The sequence below is a fragment of the Centrocercus urophasianus genome, unplaced genomic scaffold (assembly GCF_019232065.1).
Source record: "Centrocercus urophasianus isolate 14NV4802_14NV808 unplaced genomic scaffold, USGS_Curo_1.0 seq_73, whole genome shotgun sequence".
In the NCBI taxonomy this organism is placed as follows: domain Eukaryota; kingdom Metazoa; phylum Chordata; class Aves; order Galliformes; family Phasianidae; genus Centrocercus; species Centrocercus urophasianus.
The window spans coordinates 2,280,010-2,301,925 of record NW_024885344.1 but is presented as its reverse complement, the minus strand read 5'-3'; the positions used below and the strand labels follow the sequence as shown (position 1 = coordinate 2,301,925).

Sequence of the window (21,916 nt, the reverse complement as noted above, 5' to 3'; positions counted from 1 at the left end):
GCCCGGCGCGCGGTCACGTGAGCGGCGGCGGCACAGTCAGCTGATCGCGGCGCGATGGACTTTCTGCTCGGGAATCCCTTCAGCTCCCCAGTGGGGCAGCGTATCGGTGAGTCCCCCGCTCTCGCGCCGTCCCCGCGCGCGCCCCCGTTCCCTCTCCCCCGCGCGCCCCCCGTGGGAGCTTGCCTCTGTGCCCGGCCGCCCGCCCTCCCGCAGGACCCCTTGCCTGCGAGAAGCGGCCGGCCCCGCCCTCGCGGTGGGATGCGGAGGGAGGCGGCCTCTGAGAGGGGAGCTCCGCTGTGACTGACGGCCGTCTTCGACCAATAGAGAAAGCGCAGCCCGTGGCGGTGCCGTCGGCGGCCCCGCCGGCCAATCCGGGCGTGGAGGGGTCTTGAGGTGGCGAGGCGAAGTTTCCTCACTTAAAGGGGCCGAGGAGCGGTGGTCCGAGCCACGCCCCCTGGCGGCGCTGAGGTCCGTGATTGGCTCGGGGCCATTCCCGCCTGCACCTCTTGGGGAGCTTCGCGGGGAACCCACCGTGCGTGGGCTGCTGATTGGCTGAGCTCCAGCCACAGTGGCCTCTCGGCGCTCTGGGCGGGAAGGCACCTTTAGCTACCTGAAGAGGCATGGGGGGCAGTTGGCACAGAGCTAGGGCTGCCCAGGGGCGGGAACTTCGGGCTGGCTGAGACCTGCCGTCTGATGGTTTGTCTAGAGGGATCCTCACCCAGCAGCACCCAACACTGTACTGGCGGCCCTGCTGGCTCTGCCCTGCACCACAGGCCGGATCACAGGGTAGAGCCCCAGCTCTAGCAGTGGTATAAGTGTGGCATCCACTTAGTGACCTTTCAGGCTTGCAGGCATTAAGCGTTTTAGTCCCTGTGCTAAAGACAGATTGCTGAGCACAGAAGAAAATAGCTCAAGAAAGTGGAGCAAAGAGAAAGAATAAGGCCATGGGCAGCTACACTGGTCTCAAAGCAGAGATGCAGTTCTTAAAGTACTTGGAATAAAGATTCTTTTGTTCTCATGTTGTACCATCTGAATGCCTTCAGGTTGTGCTTGAAGAAATGTGGTTGATGTTTCCTGCTTGATGTCTCTGTCTTGTGCAATTTGGCCGTTTCTTGTTTATGCAGTTGCTCAGTGTTGCTTTCGGTTGCCTGTGCAAATCTTTGTGCTGTTCTTCTCTGAAACCCCTGGTTCAATGCATTTGCAGGGGTGAACAGCATGCTGTGAGTGAGGTGGAAAAGGAGAAAACTGCTGCACTTCTTTAAATGCACACACCAGTGTCCAAAGAAACAGTGGGCATTGTGATGTGAAACTCAAGTACTGGGTGGGATTGGTGAGATGCAACTACAACAAGTTGGGGGAAGGTTGACTTTAATCTTCCCAAACAACGGAAGGTTTTCAATACAGAACACCTCTACGTGATATTTGATGCCTTCCCAGATGGCAGTCACATGTTTCATCCTGCTTCCCAGGAGATGCGGTCTCCTGCCCTTTTTGATTATTCTAGGAGAGTATCAGATACGTTGTTGTGTCTGGGTCCAGGCAAACTGAAGTCATCTTTAGGTGTTACAGAGTACTTTGTGCCCTCTGGGTCTTCTGAGCAGTTTATTGAGCAGTCAGATGTAAGTGGTTTCCTTGCTGGGCTTTACTTCTCGTAAAGAAGGGATTTTCAAGCAACAAACCAACAACAAAGAAGAGGAGGAAATTGTTTCAAGAGTGCTGTCAAACAGGAGCTTAGAGTCCATAGTACTAGATGTGTGACAGCAGAAAAATCTTAATGATTGGCATTGACTGGGGTTATTGGAGTCCAAAGGGGTGGAGGATTTGCAGTGTATGAGAAAAGGAATTGAGGTGTGGAAGACTTAAAAAGGGCTGTCAGCTGTAAATACGAGTGTTTTCTCCTTTTGAACATTGCCTAACAACATCCTGGGGTCATAGATAAATGCTATCTTTACTTTTTAATTTGAGACGCGAACAAGACTTACCTGAAGTTGTTTGGTAGGTCCGTGGCAGCTGCACACTGTGCCCATGAACCTGTTCACCAAGCCTGCATGGTGCTGCCGTTTCGGGCTGTCTGCAGAAAGCTGATATTGCATGTCTGTAAATTACTTGGGCAGAGTGATGTATGCCTGATACATCTTATAAGGTATAAAACAGCTTTAGATGAAGGCTATGGAATGAAAAGGAAGTACTCTGGTGCAGATTGATGTTCTCAAATTCCTTCATTAATGTTAATCTAGCAAGTCCCACTTGTTTTGCTGAGAAGGAAACACACTCAGATAATCTCAGTGATTTTTTACAAAAAGTATCAGTTGCAGAGGAGTAGGTTTACACCTTTTTATTCCCAATTCTGAGATTTCATCACAGAATTTCCCTTTTGTCCTGGTTTTGGACTGTGATCTCTTTCCCTAAGTAAGGTGAATACAGCCTTTAAAAAAATGAAGTACTTCTAACCAACGGAGAAATTTCTGAAGAGTGCTAAAGCATTGTAGTTTGGGTTCTACCAATGAAAGGGCAATTCACTTGGCTTCTACCTGGGAGGTAAAAGAAACGTCAGAGTGGAAAACCTGCTTTCAAGGATGCTCTGATAGTAACAAGGCAGAGTGAGAGAATAGAGAGGAAATGAACAGTACTCTTTTCTGAACCCTGAAGTCTGGAATAGCTCGTAATTATAGCAGTACTGAAAAGGAAAGAGTTTTTTTTTTCTGTGAATGAGGGCAGAAGGCAAGGGAGAGAAGTAAAAATGTGCTATGGAGCTGGAGGGGAGTTTTTTATGTTTGGGTGTGGGTTAAGCATGATAACCAGGAAAATTGAGGCTGGCAAGAGAGAGCAAGTGAGAGAGCAGATTGCTTCTGCTCATGGTTGAGGGAGAGCAGCAGATAAAATAGAATGTGCCTCAGAGCTATTTAAATCCCAAACCCTCTGCAAGTTGATCCTTAGGAGCTGGTGGGAAGCAGATACCATCTGCTGTTAATTAGCATTCTCTTTCCTGTTGGGTTTCTGCAACATAGTGCTTCTTAGCAAGGCTCAGTCTTGTCTTCTGTGCTGTGAAATTGATGAAGAGCTCTCGGATCCCCGAGACTTTGAGCTGATTCACAGCAAAGGACAGGAGGATAAGTTCAGAGACACAAATACCCGAAGCATTGTGGTAGATCAAGTACATGTCCATCACCACTCTTGAATTAAGACTGGAGATATATCTCAGCTTTCTCTGGAAAGCAAGCTGTCTGTCCCCTGCATCTTTGGAAGAAAGGAAGAAAGGGCAAGGCTGAAGAGGGGAGTCCTGCCTGAGCCGGTACTGAAGATTCCTTGTGAGAAGTGAAAGCATGAGGCTTCTTGAGGTGACTTTCCACAGGATGCTGATTTGGTCCAGGGGGTATTACGAATTGAAGGGAGGTTGGGAGAAAGTTTGGATTGCTTTCTGCTGAACCTATGCTGTCTTGTGCAACAAAATGCTGGTGCTCTCAAACTCTTGTTGGAATTGGTGAGAATGCTTTGCAAGGAATTTGAAGCCAGCAGGACTGAGTGCCAAAGGCAGTCTTGCAAAGGGCCTGACTTGCAGCAGAGCGCTGGTCTCTGACAAGCTACAGTAGAGCGTGAAGGGTACAGGTGAAGGGTTTCTGAATGCCACCTGGCTTGTTATGGATATTTCAGGCCTTTGAAGGGGAGGAAAAGGAGCTGGATTCTGTTTGGTATTACCTGTCCCTGGCTCCCGTACATTGCTGTGCTGCTGACTGTACCACTGGGAATGGCTACATGGCCAGCCCAGTGGTGGGCCCTCCCCTGCCACATAGGAAGAAGCAAGAATCTAGGAAGGAAACAAAGCCATGAAATTCACACCTGGCACAATGCAAGGTGCTACTCCAGTGGATCAGTTATGCTGAGTTCAAAATAATTTCTTATCTTACATTACCGGATGCATTAGTGGCTTACAGTCATCAGAAATACATCAGATGCCAGAAAGGAAGATTCAGTGCTTTGTTTTGATTCATGCCACAGCTGTGATTCTGGGTTGAGGTGGGCAATTTGCAAGGCAGCACACCGGCCTCAGTCAAACCGCAGTGCTGTCACACCCAGGAAGCTGGTCTGGCCACTAAAACAACATGGCTTTGAAGCGGCCCTGCAGAGAGCCTCTTGCATACTGTATGGTCTTGGTATCAGGCTTTGAAGAAAGCAGCATTATAGACCACTGATAACCTCCCCATGAGGCATGCCCTGCGTCAGCCAGGGTCAGCTCCCAGCACACAGAACCAAAAGCTGCCTGATAAGCCCTGCCGAGCAGTGCTCCGCAGGCAGCCAGGCCCTGCCTCCTGTCCTCACTGTTTTTAGGGACTTGTCGGCATGTCAGGCTCAGATTTTATAAGGGGCAGACAGCTCATGTGCTAATTACAGCTCATGAAACAGGGCCAGCTGCTCTGATCTTTCACATGGCTAATGAATATACTGTTTCCTTTCTTTCTGCAGGCTTTAGTAAAAGGGTAAAGTTCAGGATTTTCAGAGAAAACTCCAACACATCTTATTAGACTTGGGCAATCCTTCGGTACTTGGGAGCAAGGATTTAGAAGGCATTAGCTCCAGCCCTCCCGAGGCCAGAGAGGATGGGCCTTAATCACAGTAGGCAGATTCAAAGTGATCGCCTTCCTTTTTTCCATATGCCCTAATTCTGCTATTCCAGCTGCACATTTTCTAACTTCACATTGCATTTATGGCAGGTTTGCTGCTTTCCTGCAGCTTTTCACTCACCAGCCTCCTAAGGAAGGTGGCAGTGACAGGATCACTGCCCCACTGTGAGGTGACTGCGAGCTGTATATGTCACCTCTGAGGAATCCCCACTTTCTGTACCAGCCAGCCAGGTGAAGGAGTGTGCATGGTTTGTTTGCATTCCTTTCTGGAAAGCAAACCTGCTCCTCAGCTTTGGCAGGGTGAGCACATTTGGAAGAAAAGGAGACAAGAAAGCAAATTGCAGAGTGGTGCCACGCACAGGGAAGCAAGAGAGGAATGGTGGCAGACGCAGTTCACATTTGTGTAAGGCAGAAGTGAAGATGAGGAGGCTTGGGGAGGTTCTTGAACAGCAGAGACTTGATGGTTAAGTTCTGTTTTTGTTTAATCCCTGGTTTCTTCTGTAGCTTAGAGCTTCCCAGCAGGCTCAACTCTATTCCTGAGTTGTGTTTTTTTCTTTTTATCTGCAGTGTTTTTTTTCAGGGCTGAGTAGGTTGGATGTGGACTTCCTTTTGGTAGGAAAAGAAACAAGAGATTGATTTGTGGGTTTCATTGCCAGAGGCAACAATCAGTACAGAGGAACTTCTGGGTAGGCTGGGACATAAACCAAGGTATGTCCTGAGCAGGAGGTGACCCTCAGCATGGAGGAGAGCAGCAGTGAAGTGTAGCTTCATGACCAAGTGCACCAAATCTATCAGATCAACCTGAACTGCAGTCTACCTGCCAGCAGGGCCAGTTCTGTGGTGTCCCAGAGCTGGAGAGAATAATTGGAAAGGTGAAAAAGCGTTAAGAACGTTCTGCTGCTCTCCTTCACTGCTTTGCCCTCTTCCATCAGGTTGTGGCCACCATGTTATCAACGTAATCACAGTGCAATCAGTAGGTTTTGCAGCCAAGAAAAAAGGTGGCAGCTGGATTTCAATGACGTTTGGACAGGTAGCTTCATGCTGTGGTGTGTAACCTGTGGGAGGGATGTGTACAAGAGAGGGTGTATTGCACAGTGCTGTGAGTAGCTCGCTGTCTGATCCTTAAAACAGGGCATTCCAAAACATGAAGGATCTGCTTACCCAGCCACGAGTTAGAAACATTTTTCCAATGTTATGGCCCCTATCATTATCACTTGCATAGCAGGCATTTCATTTTAGTCCCACAGAGGGATCATCAGCTATTTGGGTTGCAGAGGAGGCTCCCTCTGAAGGGCAGAGGACCCACAACAGCAAGGGCCAGATCTAGATTATGCAGTGACAGCAGTTCTGAAAAAGCAGGCACTCCTCTAAGTGTTTAAGTAAGTTGGTCCCTGTAAGGAAGCTGGGTCTCAGTTCTCCTGAAGAGCACCTGATAGGTGCTGAACTGGTCTGGCTAGTTTTATTGCCTTGCTCCACTACTAAATCAGGCATCTTATAGGATGGGAAAGCTTGGAAAGAAGGTTCTCTTGCACTGTTTGCCATCTGCCATATCTCTGCATTTTCCCGTGGTCTGGAGAGTGTCTGGTTCTGCCTGCCCACCAGCAGTTCTTTCCCCACCCACTGGTGGTGACCCTAAAGGCATCACTCAGCCAGTGTGGTTGGGGTGAGACGCAGCTGATTACAGGGTGGAGGCACTGGTGATCTCACTAATAGTTGTGTGTTGCCCAAATCTCTGCCTTGAATAACATCAAGGCTGACTGAGGAATTCCTAATTAAAGGGGACACAATCAAAACTGGAACATGACTTCAGCCCGCAGTCCTTGTCTGTCAATACCCCCCAGAGGCCAGAAATTCAGGCAAGAGATGCAAATGTTAATCAAGTCCTGTTTTTTAGGTTTTGCTTGCTTATCTGTTTTTATAGGACTTGTAAAAATTGGGAGGCTAATTCATTTGTTAATTTGATGCAAATAAAAGCAACGCCGATGGCATTAGATACATGTCAGCATGAGCAGGCTAAACTCATGGTTTCCTTTGCTGGCCCTGCAGCAACAAAGCAAATAATCCCCCTTCTCTTCAGTTGTGCAGCTGAAGTCACTTGTTTTCTACTGAGGCCCTCTCCCCCTTTGTGTGTAGGACACCGGAGATCATGCAGTGTGTGTTTGTGAGTTTGCAGCATGAGTGATGTGGGCAAAGCTGTGCAACTGCCCATCCCAACACCAGCCAGCAATGTGCTTTATGGTGGTGACACCTAGTGGGAAGCACTTGGTGGCTCAGGCTTTGCAGCTTTATTCATGTTAAATATTATGGTGGAATCCAGGGTCAGAGCTGAAGAGCAGCCCATGAGAGTGCCAGGGCCTCTCTTAGCTTTATCCTGTCTTGGTTTCTGTTTTCCAGAGAGAGCCACTGATGGATCCTTGCGGGGCGAGGACTGGTCTCTCAACATGGAGATCTGCGACATCATTAATGAGACTGAAGAAGGGTAAGGGAGCTGGCAAAGGTTCTCATTCAGCAGCAGGTCCCAGCACACTTCCTGTAACAATATCCCTATACTGCAATGGCAGCATGCAGTGGTGGAGGTAATAAACTGGGTTGCCCAATGGTCCCATAGATGAGACTCTGCTGGGGCATCTAGAGACAGAGCAGAGCTGTCAGAGTATCTGTTAGATGCTTCCCTGGGATCTTCATGAGCACAAGGAGCCATTCAAACAGGCCTATGAGGTCTCCAGAGAAATCTTGATTCAAGCCAGGCTGTATCCCATCTACCAAAGACACATTTGCAATTCTTTCACTTTGATTTATTCCTCTTCCTTATCCCACTCTCCCCACTGGGAATGTAAAAGTCTTCAGGCCAATGACTGAGGAGAGAAGAAAATCTCAGGCAGGTCCTGCTGGGGTTATGTTCTCAGTTATTTTCATACACAATCACTCTGACGTGCACAAATGTGGGCATTCCCCCCGAAAAGGGATGTTAGAAATCTGCCAAACATGTTAACTCTGGAGCTGGGGATTTGCCAGTGAATCCTATGGGGTCTGCTCCATCTCACAGTGGAGATGTCAAGAACAGCATGTAAAAAAGAAGGTGATACATGGAATGAAAAATGTGGGTTTCACTCCTGCTGTCCCACCTCACAGGAAGGCTGATAGATAGCAAGCTCAGTTTGAAACTTCACAGTTCTATGGAAACAAAGTCAAACGCCTTTTCTTTACAGATCTGTCACACCTTCCCTGTTTTCCCCTTGGTACAAATATGCCTGTCCTTGCCAACAGTTCTCAGTCCCAAGCTGTTACCACTTTGTGTTTCATTTCTGGGCTGCTGCTAGCACAGCTGTCTCTCCCACTCTCCTGCTAATGCCCATCTATTGCAGCTTCGCTGCCCCATGGGCTCCCAGGTGCTTCTTCATTATCTTGGTGTCTCCAGCTCATTCTTATCTTCCAGTGCTGCTGCTCTTCCAGGCCAGCCTTTCTTCCCCTACTCTACTGGAGCATGTTAGTCCTTTTGTACCCTCTCACAAAACCACAGTTGTCCTGCTATGCTGCCATATATGCAAGATTTTGCCACTGCATCTCCCAAACTTATTTTTAGCCTCCTTTCCTCCAGGGAAAAGTTTAAACAGTTTATTTCTAAACATTACAAGGATTGCTTCTCCTCTGCCCTATGCCAAGCTTTTTGTGATCTTGTCTGCATTGTCACTGCCATGGGATTTTGCTTTACCCCAAACAGTACCTTTCTGGTGTTGCTTTTACTCTCTATTTTGTCTGTACACCTTGGATTGTTGCAAACATCAGCACAGAAGCCTCCAGTTTCAGCTCCAATGCTCAGCAGCAGAACCTAGCTCCTCTTGCAGAACTAAGAGCAAAAACTGCTATATCGGTCATTGCTTCCAGATGCACTGAAAATGTGATGGGGAAGATCACCTATTGAATGCAAGACTCTGGATGTCAGTGGCTGTTTTGCTTTGCTTCTGCCTACGTGGGTCTCACCCTTCTGATGATCTTTCTCCATTTGCTTTTTCCTGCAGGCCCAAAGATGCTTTCCGAGCCATAAAGAAGAGAATTGTAGGGAATAAGAATTTCCATGAAGTTATGCTGGCTTTGACGGTGAGTGGTCACTATTCTTTCTTGGTTCCTTGATTCTTGCTGTAAAGCTGAGTCCCCAAGTGCAAAAACTTGGGCACCCAAAGACAACAAGACTAATATATGCAGGCAGAGAAGACTGTAGCTAATGCTTCTTTGCCTTCAAAGGTCTTGGAGACATGTGTCAAAAACTGCGGCCATCGCTTCCATATCCTTGTAGCCAGCCAGGACTTTGTGGAAAGCGTCCTGGTGAGAACAATCCTGCCGAAGAATAACCCACCTGCCATAGTACACGACAAGGTGCTGACCCTCATCCAGGTGAGCCAAAAAGAATGAGCATCTGCACAAGTGAAGGGACCGGTTGTCTTTAGGTATTTGTATGTTAGTGTAGTGTAAATTATGTAAATGATGATATAAATGGTTATCTCCTTCTCCCTAGTCCTGGGCGGATGCTTTCCGCAGCTCACCGGACTTAACTGGTGTTGTTGCTGTCTATGAAGACCTTAGACGGAAAGGCCTTGAGTTTCCCATGACTGATCTGGACATGCTGTCCCCCATCCACACACCGCGGAGGGTATGGAAGCGTTTCTGAGGAGAAGGGAGGTGTACTGCTGCTGTTCTGGAGCTGTGAGGGTGCTACAGTAGCTCTGGATTGCAGTTAGAGGAAGTGGGGAGTGAGAAGCTGCAGGAGAGTCTCTTTGCAAGGCCACGGTGGACAAAGTGACTTATAGCTATAGGGTAAGAGCTTTGAGGGAGGTGAGGCAGAGAAGTTGGAAGACTAACTGAAAGCAGATGGGGACTTGACATTAACATATCTTTCATAATTGTACTATCCTGTCAGCTGTGAGTGTCTAACATCTCTGCCGCTGTTCCCACCTCATAGTCTGTGTATAGCTCCAATTCCCAGTCTGGACAGAACTCTCCTGCGGTCAACTCCCCTCAGCAGATGGAGTCCATCCTCCACCCTGTCACCCTGCCCTCTGGGAGAGACACTTCCAGCAATGTACCCATCACACCCACGCAAGAGCAGGTGAGTTGGACACATACCCTCTGCTGCTGCTAGCTGTCCCTCCACGTGGGATCTGTTTCACAGATGCTGTTCTGAGACTGCTGTCCTGCTCCTTCCCCAGCCTAGATCCTTAAGGAGCTGTTCCAAAGTGTCATTCAGGGATTTTCTCCATTGTGGTCGCAGTGTTACCACAAACACAGAGTGGTTATGCTTCCCTAAGACAGGGCTGCTTGCAGCTACTGGAAGGATCTCCGGTCTATAGGGAAGTGAGGAGCTGAGACCTACAGGCTTTGAGCAAGGTCTTTGTAGTACAGTGGAGCAGAATTTTGCTCTGTAGATGCCTCCGTACCATCTTTGTTTATCTTGACTCACAAGTGACTCCATACAAATCAATCCTAACTGGCTATGCAGCTTGCATAGACCAGGGCTTTCTCAGTTGTTTCTTCATCCTCTTTTCTCCTTCCTCACCCTGACTTAAGACACCAAGTTCAGCATCAGTTCTCCAGCTGCTATTAGGTTGCATCCCCTTGCAGAACAGAGGGTAGAAACTGCTCTCAAGGAGCTCATTAGTAGCCTCTGAAACCAGAGAGAAAAAGCTTCAACTGCACTCTTAGCCCAGAGTCACCTTCTGAATGGGAATTCATTTTTTCCAATCTGCTGCCTCTGAAATGAAATCATGTGAGTGACTGCCACAGAGGAGCTGCTAGCTGGGGTGAGATTGAATCATAACAGCAGCCTTTGCTGGTTATTAAAAATCAAGGTTAGGTATAGTGGCAAAGGTTCCCAGTGAGAGCCTGGCATCTTTTACCAGCGAGTGAATTTGATGGTAAGTAATAAGGCTTCCTTCTGCTGAGAGCTCCCGGGAACCAAACTGAGCAGTGACAAATGAGTTCTCCAGTGGCTTTTCCCTTCAGCTTTGTGAATGCATCCGCACTGTGCGCTGCCCTTCACAGCTACCTCAGCTATCCCCTGGCCCTCACGGGGTAAGTAGTCACTTCCACTCCCTTCTGCAGATCAAGAAGCTACGCAGTGAGCTGGAAGTGGTGAATGGGAATGTGAAGGTCATGTCAGAGATGCTGACAGAGCTGGTGCCATCCCAGGCTGAGACTTCTGACTTGGAGCTGCTGCAAGTAAGGAACACAAGGCAGTTACTGGTGGGACAGAGGGCTGGCACACGGAGCTCAATTTAGCAATGAGTTGATGAACTGAGACATTCTACATGCCAGGCACGGGGAACAATTGCACTGGAACAATTCAGTGTGGGACTTCGCAGGGAGTGATGGGATAAGGGAGACATGGGGGCTGTGAAGTTTCAGTGGCCAAGGAAATTTGCCCTGTTGAGGCTGGAATCTTCTCACACGAAGACCTATAATCCCTGAGGGCCTTTATTCCTGAATAATATGTTAAACAAACGGTATGCAATTATTGCAAGGACAAAGAAAACTAGTAACTATAAATCCCAGACTTGGTTTATGTCTCATACCAACTTCTTTTCATCCTCTACACTTGCTGATAGACCCCAGTTGGCTCTGGAGTCTGTCTGTTGCATTCAGACTTCCAAATCTGCAAGTGCTCAGCCTGAGCCTGACCTTTGTGGTAACTTTTCTTGCTATGAGCAGGAGCTGAATCGGACATGCAGAGCCATGCAGCAGCGTGTGCTAGAGCTGATTCCCCGTGTCCAGCATGAGCAGCTCACTGAGGAGCTACTCCTCATCAATGACAACCTCAACAATGTGTTTCTACGCCATGAAAGGTACCTCTCTTCTCCCTCCTCTGCTCCTCCACAAGAGCTGACTGCCCTTTGGTAGTTTATCCCAGCTTTTGATCTGCCCATGAATGTAATGCTCAAGGTGTGTCAGCCTCTATTACCCATCTTAGAAAGAAGAGCCAGTCCTCAGATCTTGCTGACTTATCCATGCCCCTTCAATACACTGTGTTTGTTGCTGATAGAATATAAACATAACCCAGAAGAAGAAAGAGACTGCATGAAAAGAGCTGGCTTTCTAGCTCTCAGGCAGACAGACATAGAAAGGACTTGCCTAGGTGGAATCATCACCTGTTTCTGTCCTCCATTTCACCAAACTCCTCTCTTCTACTAGGGTGAAGAGAATTTGATCTCCTCTGTGTAGGAGAGCTGTGTTTGAACCATTTTGATTAGAAGTAGCTTTGAAGTGTCACAAGAAGCTTTCTTATGTCACATCTTTGGAGACATATCTTTGGAGACATCAACTCTGAGGGCCCTTTCGTGGTGTCTTCTGTGTAGGGGAGAAATGGGGCCCTGAACATGGTCCCCCTTTTCTAGTATGTAGGAAGGGGCAGACTATGCCAAGCCTTACTGAGAAATCTCTTGGGCTGAGGGTGAATTAGTACACACTACTGAAATGCATCCTGTTGCATCCTGTCATCTTCCTTGCAGGTTCGAGCGTGTTCGGACAGGACAGCCTGTTAAGGTAATTCAAAGCTACTGCCTTTTGTATGGCTCAGTTTGCATCCTGCACAACCTGTAATGTCTTGCTGAGCTGAAAAGAGATTCAAACTGCCCCACTTGCAAGCTATAGGCTTTTTCTCTCCCAGCCCAGACACACCAGACCTCATCAGTGTGTAAGGTGCTCCATTTCCCATTGCTAGACTTTCCTAGCAGTAGGCACCTTCCCCTCACACAATACGGACAGACTAATAGTGGATGTGGTTTCTGGGTTTTGAGCATGAACGTTTCTCAAATGAGCCTCCTTGTATCATCACTGGCCTGTTGTCTGAGCCAGTACCTAACCTACTGACATACCAGCAGAGCTGGGACTTGGGTACCAAGATGTATTCTGCCCTATTCCCAGTCAGTTCTCTCATCATTGTCCCACTTCTCCCAAAGACAGGCTCCCCAGTTGATATTTTTCAATGGGTACAGTAGGGCTTCCCTTTTCAGTGTTAATAATCTATGACTGGGGAGTCAAAGCGTCCAAAGCTCACCAACTCTTCACTATCTTCTGGGTTTTTTTTCTCCAAAGGCACCAAGTGAGGCAGAGAATAACTTGATTGACCTGAGACCCAGTACACCCAGTACTCCGTCTGTAGTGAGACAACCTGAAGTCACCAACAACCTCTCCTCTCAGCTGGCTGGAATGAGTATGTTGCCACATTCTCCTCAGTTTTTCTCCTGTGCTGCTGTAAGAAACCTGTAATGCACTTCAGTTACCAATTTAGCCATATTCATAAAGTAGCCTAGACAAATTGACTACATTGTCAAATAATAAACTAATGAAGAAACCCGTGCATGCCAAGAGATGCAAGCACATGTCTCAATATTAACGCCTCAGATTGTGCAGGAGGTGGACCTTCTTATGGAAGGACCTCAGTTCTAGGTTGTGGCTAAGAACTGGGCTTTCCAGCAGGGAAGAAAGTTGCACTCCCTCCTATTCTTAGCAACAGTGCAGTTGTTTCTCTAGCCATGTGGTGTCAGGCTGGCCACCAAGGCTGAGGAGAAGAAAAGCCACTGAACTGTACTGCAAAGGCAGCCATGAGCATTTTGGGCTCGACCCAGATCTTGACAGGCTGTCAGAAAGCTTGAGGGATCCTGAGGGGTATTCAAGACATAACAACAGTCTACAAAATCATGCCTGAAGTTCTTGCTGATTGTGAGCATGCTCAGTACAACTTGGATGCAGTTGAAGGAAACTAACAATACTGTATTTACAAACAAGCCAGTGGAAATAGTTTTCAGGTCAGAGTTTTTCAGGTGATACTTAATTCCTGAAAATCCACTCCAGTGGATAACACAGGTTATCCTCTTCCACGGGTTGTGAAGCAATTCCCTGTGTTAAACGATCAGGAACATCTGCCCTTCAGAATCAGTGCAATAAATTGCTGCTGCTGCCGCCAGAGACTGAGCTAAAAATATCTGCTGAGTAGGAGAAGAAACTGATTCTGTCACATCACCATGACACTGATAACACTGTGCTGCTTCTGAGGGGCAGAATCGATTAGTGGGCCTGGAGCAGTTTAACCTGTCTGAATGTTAGCCTTCCACTCAACACCTCCAAGCCCATGGCCCTCCATTCATGTGTCCATGCTGCTCACTCTCTTTTTTTTCCCATAGCCCTGGGCTCGAGGAGCGTGAGTGCAGGGCTGCACTCCCTCGACACCTCTGGCAAGCTGGAGGAAGAGTTCGACATGTTTGCTGTGACACGTGGCAGCTCGCTGGCTGAGCAACGCAGAGAGTGAGTGTAGCTGCCCCTCTGTGCTTGCCTTCTTCCAAGAGGGGAGGTTGTGAGGGAATTGGAATTATGATCCCAGCCAGCAAGTTTGTGGGAAGCAGTAGGGTGAAACAGAAATGCACTCTTCCCACACACAGTGTTTGTAGGATGTCTTCTATAGTTCCAGGCATTCTCCCTTGCTGCCATTGTCCACACTTTACAGCGTTCTCCTGGTCAAGTGGAAAAGAATGTGGTCTCTGTATACACATCCCTCACCAATGGACATTGCAGTGCTTTATGTGGTGGCAAGGCTCAGTGTCAGAGATAAAGGTGCAGAATGGGACTGGCTCAGTTCTCTTGTCTATCTCTGAAATCATGAGTTCCATTCTGTATCACTGAATATCAGTGGAGTCTGATGGACAGAATATTCAGCTGGAGTGCAGACAGGGCACAATCCATTGTGGTTTGCAAGGCAGGGCATTAATCTAGGTCTCAGCTTCCCTCTTGTTAAGTGGAACTGGTTTTTCTTGCTCTGTAGTATGGTTGAGACCTCCTGATGTAAAGCAGTAATAGTTGGACCTCATAGTACTGTCTATACACTGTCTACACTGAAGAGGTCTCTTCTTTTCTTCGAAGAGTGAATTTTCTGAATCCTTTAACTGGGAAGAGCCAACGAGAGCTGTGAGCTGTGCTGACAGGATCCTTTTGACTTGACAGACTTGACACTGATACTCTGTTTCACCTGTCAGAATCACCCAGTGTTCTTCATAGGTTACCAAACAGTAGAGTCCATAGTCTTATGGTTGCCTCCAGCCGTCAGAGAGCTGCGCTCCTGATCTCCATCCAATGGAGTGCCTTGCTCTGCAGCTGGACAGTGGCAAGTTAACACCTCATAAAGAAGTCTCCTTTCACTCTCTTGCCTCAGTTTGCATCCATGGACGGCACACAATTTATTCCTGGTCATCTTGTCCAAGCACTGAGCTCCCCAAACTGATTGCCCTGGCAGGAGTGCTAGGAAGGGATTCTGCTCCTGCTTCATTGACTGTCCTCTGTACTGTCTCCAGTCCACAGCACCCTTCAGGGCACCACACTAATGGGCTACATTAGTGAGCACATTAGGCTGTTGGGAAGCAGTGATTGAACACACATGGCTGTTTTGGGCTCAGCCTGAACATGACTGCCAACATTTGCAGCTCTGAACCACTTTATTCAGGGCTGTGAACCCATGTGCAGAGTCCATCAGGGTGTATGAGACTGCTGCTTGGAGGGTACTCCCAACACACCACAGGGTGTGATGCCTCAGGATGGGACAGAAACACTGGTGCCAACAGCCTCTCTGAAACCCAAGCTGCTGGTATGTGCACAGTGCAAGAGGCTGAGAAACAGTTGGGCAGGGGTGGAATCATATCCTCTCCAATGTGGCGCGATCCTTAACGGACTGAGGCTTGTGATCTTTGCGGTAATGAGGCGTCTTCTATTTATTCCTCATTGCCCTCCATCTGCTTGCACTTGCAGCCCTGCCAGGTAGTCTCTATTCTCACTGGCTCAGGTTTCCCATTTCACTTAGCACCCTCTGCTCTCAGTATCTCCCTCTCCCTGAACAGACCCACTTCTCTGCTGCTCCCAGGCAGGATGTGCTGGCAGGAGACACAAGCAAGGCAGCTAAGGTCTGTTCCTGATTCCTGATGCTTCATGGGTGTCTCAGCAAAGCAGTGCTTGAAACACCTTAAGCCTTTCCTGCCATTTTTCCTCATCAGTGGCATGGTGGTGGTGCTGTATTTCATCCTTGATGCCATTATCCACAGCGGCCCCTTCACTGATGAGCACTTTTTTGAGAAGTTTGATCAACGGTGGCCCAAGCCCTCAGCCCCCAACAAAAACAGCTCCACGTGATGATCTGCTTCAGCTGCAAGAAGGGGCCTGGCTGGAAGGGAAACCTGAGGAGAGCTTCTGGGAGAGGCTTCATTCTCCTAGCATGGATGGATTGTTTTCCCCAGTCTGCATGGATCAGATGGTGAAGCATGGCATTGGCGTGTGTGGTAGCAGCCTGGAGGTGACACAGAAATGGGATAAAGGAGATGCTGGGTGGGACTTGTCTGTGTATAGAAAGAGCTTGCTGTAATGGGATGTTTGGAAACTGAAGCAACACCAGGCTTTTCTGATCATCCAGCTTAACCTCCCACATGGTATAAGCCTGTGAGTCTCTGCCACCATCAGTTCTTGAGTGGTGTTGGTTAGAGATAGGATTTTGAGATGTGTTTCTGCTGTGAAGATATATGAATAATACAGGGGCTTTGTTGCTCAAATCCATTCTATAGCAACTGTGATCTCCTGTGCAGTCTGTGTTAGTTATCTCTGTTCTGCAGTCAAGCCCAGGGAAGATCAGTGTCATGTTAGATGCACCTAGCACTGTAAGACTGAGGACTGAGTTTTAGTCTGCTGGACAGTTGTTTTTAGGTGATGCCTTGTCATCCCCTTATCAAGTGCCAGAGCTGTCCTCTGGTATAAATAGTGATGTTGCAGTGAGTAGATTAGACTGGTTTACAGTGGGTTGCATTCTTCTTTAATAGGAGTTTTGTACTCCTTTCTAGAAGCTCTTGGGAGGAGAACGGTGAGAGATGAAAAGTTGTGCAGTCAGCAGCCCTGAGTATATATTTAGAACTTCCCAATCTTCACTCACAGACACTATATCACCCTGTGTGTTATCTAACTTCATGCTTTCAGGGTAAAGTACGAAGATCCCCAAGCCACCAAAGGACTTGCTGGTGCCCTGGACGCCCGGCAGCAGAACACAGGAGCGGTAAGTGGCTGCTGAGCCTTTAATGTGTGACCAGGAGTGGGAGTATCCTCCTTGCCCTCCAACACCTGCTGCCTTTATGAAAAAAAAATAATCAAGCATTTAACATGACTGATAACTCCTAGGCTCTACCAACCTGCATTTACTATCTGGACTCTCTACTTCATTATTCGCAACCCGGAGGTGGGGAAATGTGAGAAGTCTGAACTTGACTCAGACAGACATAGGATGGCCTTCTCACATCTGCAGGAAATAACCACTTGGAAATACAGTTTATTACACTTCCGTAGCTTTCCAAGTCCATTTGCCTCCTCTCTGCAGTCAGAGAAGTGGGCCACCAGTAACAGTGTGCACTTTCCACTACCCTAAACCCATTGCCTCCCTTTTCCCTGACCTTCTGCAACAACAGCATTCAGTACAGACTCTCTCTCGACCAGGAGGAGTCTAATGCCTCCAGTGATGGAGCCCAGCTGACTAACTGGATGATGCGGCAAGGAATGGTGAGATGGTGGAGTATCAGTAGGGAGAAAGGAGGCTGGGGCTGCTGGGTTGCAGGTGGCAATGGCACAGCACGTGTGGATGCACTGCAGGCATCAGGAGAGACTGCAAACTGAAATGGAGCAACCCTGGTCTGGGCCAGTTATAGAGACCAGGGTTGGGAAGGAAGAAGGCAGTGTCAGTCCTTCCTCAAACATGACAGTAGGGAAAAATCCCAGAAGTTCTGAGGCCAAAAGAGCATGTGGTGTACAAAGACTGGCCTGTAACAGGGTGGATATCTGGGTCAAAGGCATGAAACAGTGGTACAGGGAAGGCTGCAGCTGTTCATTCCCTTTGCAGCTTCTCCTGCCTAGCATGAGCTGTCACATTTGGAGGAGAACATATTCTGGCTTTTATCACATTGGAGGCCTTCTCCTGCAGATGAAGTGTTCAAGCTTTCAAATTTGGTCTTTTGGCACCAGGAATTTCTGCATTTGCATCCCCTCAGGCATGCTGAGGTTTTGACAGTGTCCCAGGTGCAAAGTTTGCAAGCCTTTCTTCCTAAAATGGGGACCGCCTAGACTAATGTCTGTGGGGAAGTTTCCCCACAAGTTCTCCTGTCAGCTTGAATGCACTACCCAGAGTTCATTTCTGGGTAGACAAAGCCACTTCACTTTGAAACTTCCCTGATTTTACACATCCTCTTCCATCCCCACTCATACATCTGCCCACTGGGGTAACTGTCTGAACTTGCTACCTGGTTTGAGAAAGTTTGCCTGTCCTTGGTGAGAAAGGGTTGCTTTTTCTCTTGATCTTGCCATTTTCTGAGGGTGAGGGAGTTATTCATATGAGGAAACTAAGAAATAAGTTCCTCTAAGAAATAACATAGCCTCTGGTGCTTCTGCTTGTGAAGCTTCTAGCTGCTCAGCTTTGTTCAAAAGCTCATGACTGGAGAAAAGAATCTGGGGGTTTGAATTGGTCTTGGTTTCTGTCAAGGATATCTCTGTCCATTAAAAAGGTGTCTCTGCTTCTTAAATTGGCCAGAGATGTAAAATATTCTGCGCTAAGTCTTCTTCTTACTTGAATTTTAATTACGATTCAGTTGTAGAGGACTTTATCTTTGATTGATTTGTGTCTGTAGTTTGGTGTGATGTCAAATACTGCCTTGCTCCATGATCCTACCAGGGAATCAATTCTTGGCCCTTCTCCCTCCGTATGGCATCAAACATTTGTTATCTTAAGCACCACAGACTTTGACATCAGACTGTCACTGTTTTGTGGAAGGGAGGTGGTGTGGAGTAAAGCACATCTCCTGTTCACTGGCTTCCTCACACAAGCAGACAACTTCCATCTTGTGGGTCCTTACCAAAGTCTCATCTTGTGTTAATATCCCAAAGTCAATTGCCAAACCCCAGATGCTTTTACTGTCATGTATCCTGGAAATTATGCATGCCTGGGTGTGAATAGGGCAGAGGAAGGAGGTGAACCGTTGGCAGCTGGGAGAGCTTTGCAATGGCAGTGGTGGGATTTTGAAGGGCTTGAACTGACTGAATGATGGGGCAAGAGGGTTAGATTTTGGGTTGGGCTTTCCTTTTGCAAAGTGGGTTTCAAGAACATTCTCTCAGCCTTTCTTTCCTCTGTCCCAGGTGCCAGTTCCCCAGGCAAATTTCATGGAAGACATAGAAAAGTGGCTGTCTACTGACGTGGTAAGTGAAGGGCTGCTTGTCTGTAAGCAGTGCTGCTGTCAGAGTTGCCTGTGAGGTCGGATCTTGGGCAGTGTACAACAGCGCTGGCACCGCTGTGTGTGTGGCACAGGCTGCTTGGAAGGACCAGGTCAGGAAAAGCTGAGGATACAGGATCTGGGCTACCGTATCAATATAAAAAGCCTCTAATCATGCCCTTCTCCTTCTCCAGGGAGAGTCAGAGGATGGAAAAGGTGTCACCAGCGAAGGTAAGAGTCACCCTCAAACGGCTTTTCCAGCTGGCAGCACTTCGGCTTTTTCACAAACCCCCCTCCTTGTTAATGCTCCACTCTGCTTTTGGCCCAGAGTTTGACAAGTTTCTGGAAGAACGAGCAAAAGTTGCAGACAGACTGCCCACTTTGTCCAGCTCTTCAGCAGGGACGTCTGTCTCCCCTGCTGCTGCCAGCCGTCATCAGAAGCAAGCAAAAGAAGATGATGCTATGTTTGCCTTGTGAGCACGACTGACTGGTGTGCTGTGGAGCAAGAGGCTGTGTGTGCTGTTTTGCTTGCCTCCAATCCGGGGCCAGCAGGGGAGGGACTCTATCCCCTTCCTCCACTCTCTTCCTGTTTTCTTTTTGAGTTGTTTTTATTTTAAAGCTGCTTTCATATTTCAGATAATCATTGTTGTGTTCAGGGACATTCTGTGTCACACAATAGGCTTGTGAAGAAGGTTTTCAAAGCTGCTAGAGAACATGGGAGTTCAGTGGGCGTTTTTTTTTTTGGTATGGAGTGGGTAAAGCAGAAACTCCCCATCCTCCTCTCCAGTGAGTCAATCAGAGATCTTGCCCAAGAAAGAGGAGAGCCTGCAGCCTGCTGCTGAAATCATGCCTGCCTGCCTCTTTCCTAGCTCCCTCTCTAGAGTGGGCCTCCAGCCCTCTGCCGGCCACTGTTAGCCTGGAAAGCAAAGGTGGTACGATATGTTACAGGTGGAGGAGGAAAAACACTAATGGCAGTGGAGCCCTATTGCTCTAGTTTTTCTTGCACAAGTGCTTGTGGTATGCAGCACCTCACTCACAACCCCTTCTCTTCCTTTCCTACCTGTCAGTTTATCTGGAATCTTACCCACATCCCTTGTTTCCTTTGCATGCCAGCCAGTTACCAAAGCCCCTGGCAGCAAGCAAGCCTTGAGCTGCAAGTGGTACACAGCCTGCAGGCTGAAGGGGCTGTCTGCTGTGGGTTAGGATGTGCCTTCAGCAAACTCTTTGCAGTTAATTTAATTCCCCTGTTACCATCCTTTCCTTCCTTCTTTCCCCAATACGACCCTGCCTCTATTTTGCTTCCGCTGATGCCTGCCACCACATCCCGCTGTGATGCAGGGAGGATCTCTTAGCCTCAGATCCAGCTAACAGCTGTTGACTCCCTGTGTGCTGTGGCAGAGAGCTGTGTTCCCTAAAACAGGAGGCCCTCATAGGCACTGTTACACTGGTGGGAGCATGCTGTTGCTGGGAGAGCTTGTTCAAGCTGGTGAGCGCAAGAGGGGAAGCGAGACATCAGTCATCTCGCAACAGCAAAGCTGCCCTGCAGCAGCCAGGAGCGACTTGCACTTAGGGGAGAAACCCCTTCTGAGCAAACCACACACAGTGCCTGATCCTGTATGGCAGCTGGGGAGATGGGTGCCGAGCCTGGGGCTCCTGCTCATGGGATTTCCTGCTGAATGTGGGAGAGTTGCCTTTTTTATTGCACATTAAAGGAGCAAACTCTTGAACCTCCGCTGAAGGAACGCGTGTGTTCTCTGTGCCGGCGTGGGGAAGGGAGAAGAGGAATGCAGCCATGTGGCCACATTTGCTCTCCAAGTGAGGACACAGTGGTGCTGAGAGGAGCCATGGCATGGGGCTGAGGGTGCTGTGAGTCAAGGCAGGTGCTGGTTCCTGGAGAGGTGGCTCCAATCCATCCCAAAATAGCAAGAGAGTGAGCTACCTCCTCCCCATCCCCCTTCTGCCTTGTGACCAGACCCAAATGCGCATCTCAATCCATAAATCACTCAAAGACATGCAAGAAACAGTTGCTCTGAAAGGGCTGTGTGGTATCTACAGCTGTCCCTATGCCATCACCTGGTGTCAAACTGGGTGGGAGCTTGGAAAACCCTTGTAAGTGGTGGAGTCGCATCCCTGGGGGTGTTCCAGAACTGTGTGGATGTGGCAGTGAAGGACATGGTCAGTGGGCATGGTGGGGATGGGCTGATGGTTGGACTGGGTGATCTTAGCGGTCTTCTCCACCCTTAATGATTCTATGGTCCTATGATTCCATTGGATAAGAAAAAGAAAAAAAGAAAAAAAAAAAACCAGACACAAAAAAAGAACAACAAAAAAACCAACCCACAGGGCTGCTTGCTAATTTCTCCCAGTAGATGGCTGTAGTGCCTCACACGCTGGCTGCCTGAGCTCTGCAAGCTGAGGAGGAAGCCCTCTCACTTTGCAGTGACCCGCTTAGAGCGGGCTGCGCTACGCAGGACGCCCAACCAACCAAAGTTGTGCCTTATTCTAGGAATTACGCCGCCTTTAGCCTGGCACAGCCTCACACGGTGACCGCTCCGGAGTGTGCGCATGAGCGCTGTGTGCACACATAGGTTGAAGCATCCATTAAAAGCCACCCCCGGAACAAGAGCGTGACCCACATAGACCTTTTACATTTCCAGAGTGCTTGTTTTCATGTAAGCTGAAAAAAGCCAGAACCTCCCTGCGTTGGGTCAGATTTGCTCCTTATCTCTAAAAGTTAAGCACACATTAAAAGCTCATGAGAATTTCCATGATGTTTGCGTTGTGCAGTTCTTGGCATATCAGCGTTCCTCAAGGCAAAACAAAAAAAAAAAAAAAAACAAAACAAAAAAAAAAAAACAAAAAAACACAAAACCCAATTCAAATAGTATATGGAATTTATTTTTAAAAAACAGTAAACAAATTGGTCTTCTGATTTCCCTCAGCATCTCACGCATCAGCACAGTACCCCTTGCTGGTTCACTGGGAAGGCTGTTCTCCACTCCATTTTCATCTTGCTCTACTGTGCCAAAACTT

General features: G+C 48.2%; 1 protein-coding gene across 3 annotated transcripts; it reads left to right on the top strand.

The window, feature by feature from the left end:
* The first annotated feature begins 14 nt into the window (after positions 1-14).
* Positions 15-20,615, top strand: TOM1 (target of myb1 membrane trafficking protein). Of its 3 annotated transcripts, XM_042837885.1 has the most exons (16): positions 15-106; positions 7,014-7,098; positions 8,639-8,717; positions 8,862-9,011; positions 9,133-9,267; positions 9,577-9,723; positions 10,716-10,832; positions 11,322-11,455; positions 12,119-12,152; positions 12,705-12,822; positions 13,793-13,913; positions 16,614-16,689; positions 17,124-17,186; positions 18,810-18,869; positions 19,078-19,114; positions 19,212-20,615. In XM_042837885.1, exons 1-16 carry the CDS (start codon positions 55-57, stop codon positions 19,358-19,360), a joined length of 1,557 nt encoding a protein of 518 aa, XP_042693819.1. In that variant the 5' UTR covers positions 15-54; the 3' UTR covers positions 19,361-20,615. The 3 variants fall into 3 exon arrangements, 2 of the variants coding, with proteins under 2 accessions (XP_042693819.1, XP_042693820.1); XM_042837886.1 differs by lacking the exon at positions 17,124-17,186; XR_006171834.1 differs by lacking the exons at positions 17,124-17,186; positions 19,078-19,114; positions 19,212-20,615 and having other exon boundaries at positions 15,695-16,689; positions 18,810-18,832.
* Positions 20,616-21,916: the final 1,301 nt, after the last annotated feature.

Bases quoted from the DNA above. Each gene is read 5' to 3' on its own strand.
- TOM1 (XM_042837885.1), top strand. From the start codon at position 55: ATGGACTTTCTGCTCGGGAATCCCTTCAGCTCCCCAGTGGGGCAGCGT. The intron at 12,823-13,792 runs GTATGTTGCCAC...TTTTTCCCATAG, and splicing joins CTCTCAGCTGGCTGGAATGA to CCCTGGGCTCGAGGAGCGTG. The intron at 13,914-16,613 runs GTGAGTGTAGCT...TCATGCTTTCAG, and splicing joins CTGGCTGAGCAACGCAGAGA to GGTAAAGTACGAAGATCCCC.